Here is a 2,835-nt window from a genome sequence, read left to right as displayed (position 1 = left end):
ATCACTCCTCTGATCTCATCTTTTATTACTGTTCCCTTCAATCACCTGGCTCCAGCCACAATGGCTTTCTTACTGTTCTTCGGACATGTCAGGAAAACTCCAACCTTTGAACCTTTACATTTGCTCCACCTACTGTGCCTTCCTCCAGATATCTACATAGTTTACTTACTCACTTCATTCAAGTCTACACACTCAATGTCATTTTATCACAGAAGCCTTCCCGACCATCCTCCTTATTAATTCCACCCTACCATTCTCATCTCCCTTATGTATAACTTAGCTGACAAATCATGTTATTTGCCTACTGCCTGCCTCTCTCCATATGAGAATATGTATAGTCACTGGTACCCAGAAGATATTCAATAAAATTACTGATTTTGAACTCAAGCTTTGCCCCTACCAAATTCAGTAACAGAGCTACCACTGTCCCAAAGTTTAAAAATTTTTAACAAGGTCATCTACCCCCATTGATTATACTTACCCATGTACATAAAATAAGGTATAAAGTTTCTTTGCATCAGTCATGCAGCTTCGAGTTACAGATAGGACTCCCTTGGGCCCTACTGTCAGGGGTTCAAGTGCGGGATTTCCAGACTCCACAAGCTGGGAAAAGAGGCGCTCCACACTGCGACGACAACCAACACATGGGACAAGCTGAGAAAATGCACTCAATACTTCACGTGATGTCACCACCATGGCAATACTTAGATCTTGCTGCTTAAGCATGCTATGTCGCTGAAAAAGAGGAAAAGAAAAATGAAGAACAGTCCTTAAGGAAGACATAAAATTTCTCTTCATTACTACTTCTGGTTCCTGTCTTTGTATATTAAGTACAATACGGGTAGGGCTTGCCATCTCTACCTGCAACTGAGTCAGAAAAACAAGTCGGCCTTGCCCATGCTGTACTGAGTTTACTCCACAAAGCCCTCTGTTCTAGAATCTAAGGTCTAAAACTCTGCTTTGGATGTCAAGGCTAAGCAGTATGTGCCTCAGCATAGCAAAAAGAAGCCCTGCCTCTGGAAGTTTAGTTTGTTCAGTGACTATTAAGCTTAGTACACTCACTTGAAATAAAAAAATTTTTTAGGGCTCCTAGGCGGCTCAGTGGGTTAAGCACCTGCCTTCAGCTCAGGTCATGATCCCAGGGTCCTGGGATAAAGTCCCTCATTGGGTTTCCTGCTCAGTGGGGAGCCTGCTTCTCCCTCGCCTCCCCACTCAGGCGCTCTCTCTCGCTATCTCTGTTGCTATCTCTGCTCTCCCTCTCAAATAAATAAAATTTTTTTAAAACAAAGAAAAAAATAAAGATGGAATGCAGCTTTGCCATGTCTTCCTCTTAATTTTTAACAACACAGTATGTTTAGCTACTGGAATCAAGTTAGGGTGGTGATCATGTAAAGCTGCAATTCTCAGCCTGGAGGTATGGACAGGATTAGTAGGCGAGAACAAGGTCTATCTTACCTATGTAGAAACCTGCCGTGATTAACTAATATGGTGGTGCGTATGAATGTTATCTGTTGGTTATGACAAGGTAGAAAAATGACTGAGAACCACAGCTCTAGAGAAGTGGGCAAAACTCTAGTAAATAACTTCTATCTGAATGAGTTACAGTTACACTACAAATAATGTTTCTAGCTTTACCAAAAAAGATGGGTAAGATACTCCCAAGAATTTTCTCACATTTACTGTTAACCTTTCATTCAAAGTTTTCTCCCAAAGTAGAAACAGAATTTTGAAGTAAAGTAACAATTTACCTTCCATTATTTTCATTACACACGGGGTTTTATAAGGTATCATATTGCTTAAAAATTAAATGAAAATCATTAAGTTCACATACAGGATTTTTTTTTCACTTGAACAAAACAACCACTACAGAAGAAAACCAAGTTCTCAATGAAAAGCTGTATACCCTATCTTTCAAAAACAGGGAAAGATGGCTTGGTGAAATTAAAGCCATAGGGACATGTACAATGATAACGTAACACCACCAAATCTCTTTCACACAACAGGTACGTAAATATATTCACTGTAGCCATAGTGAAAGAAAGCAATTTCAGTGCAATCTTAAGACCTAGAGAGCCCCAGGTAAAATGAAATTAATATTTAAAGCTAGTATTTTAAATGACTCTTCAAAACACACACACACACACCATTTAAAACATTAATTTTAAAATATTTTTAAAAAATATTACCTGAATAAACTGCTTTAATTGTGCACCATTATTTTGATGCCCATCGAGATTTAACACATTGTCAGGGAATTCCATCACCATCTTAATATGCAAAAGAATGAAAATCAATTATTTTATCTTCTTTGAACATGTGCTACAAACTATTTTATAAACTCCTAGGACAGAAATAGATCCCTAAAGCAGGATTTGCCTGCTCTTGCCCTGTCAAAAGAAGACAACAACAACCACCACCCAAGTTATACAAGTTTCTAAATCCAGGAGTGGTATAGTCATTAGAAGCAAGGACACCAAAGTCAGGCAAACAAGAGTTCAAATCCCAGCTCCACCACTTACAAGTATGTCTTAACTCGGGGCAAGTTACTTAACCTGTTTGATTTTCAGCTTCCTCATTTGTTAAATGAGATTAAGTAATAATTTTTAATCTCTTTCATTGAGTAGGTTGTAAAGATTAAATTATGTTTAAAAATGTTTGCTCACTGGCCAATAGTAAGTAAAACAACCTGATATTTTACATTAAATATACATACTTCCAGTTATTCCTCTTAATTATGGAATATAGTAAATTTTATAATGCAAATGGCCATATACATATGGACCATATATAATGAAATACTCCGAACGATGCTAAATGTTTGCTCTAATTAGGACA

The 2,835-nt window shown here is 37.6% G+C and overlaps 1 protein-coding gene across 1 annotated transcript; it reads right to left on the bottom strand.

The window, feature by feature from the left end:
* Positions 1-6: 6 nt before the first annotated feature.
* Positions 7-2,553, bottom strand: LOC117795033 (gametogenetin-binding protein 2-like). Its single transcript, XM_034650726.1, has 2 exons — positions 2,187-2,553; positions 7-735 (listed from the first exon to the last, which is right to left on the bottom strand). The coding sequence occupies exons 1-2, from the start codon at positions 2,265-2,267 to the stop codon at positions 478-480; spliced, it is 339 nt and encodes a 112-aa protein (XP_034506617.1). The 5' UTR covers positions 2,268-2,553; the 3' UTR covers positions 7-477.
* Between the last annotated feature and the right edge of the window lie 282 nt (positions 2,554-2,835).

The sequence above is a fragment of the Ailuropoda melanoleuca genome, unplaced genomic scaffold (genome assembly GCF_002007445.2).
Source record: "Ailuropoda melanoleuca isolate Jingjing unplaced genomic scaffold, ASM200744v2 unplaced-scaffold3003, whole genome shotgun sequence".
Lineage (NCBI taxonomy): Eukaryota > Metazoa > Chordata > Mammalia > Carnivora > Ursidae > Ailuropoda > Ailuropoda melanoleuca.
The sequence above is the reverse complement of the archived record's forward strand: the minus strand, read 5'-3'. Positions and strand labels throughout refer to the sequence as shown.

What these genes read in the sequence shown, in the direction of transcription:
- LOC117795033 (XM_034650726.1), bottom strand. Translation starts at nt 2,267, where the DNA reads ATGGTGATGGAATTCCCTGACAATGTGTTAAATCTCGATGGGCATCAA. An exon ending in AATTAAAGCAGTTTATTCAG is followed by an intron (nt 736 to 2,186) that starts GTAATATTTTTT and finishes CCTCTTTTTCAG; the next exon opens with CGACATAGCATGCTTAAGCA.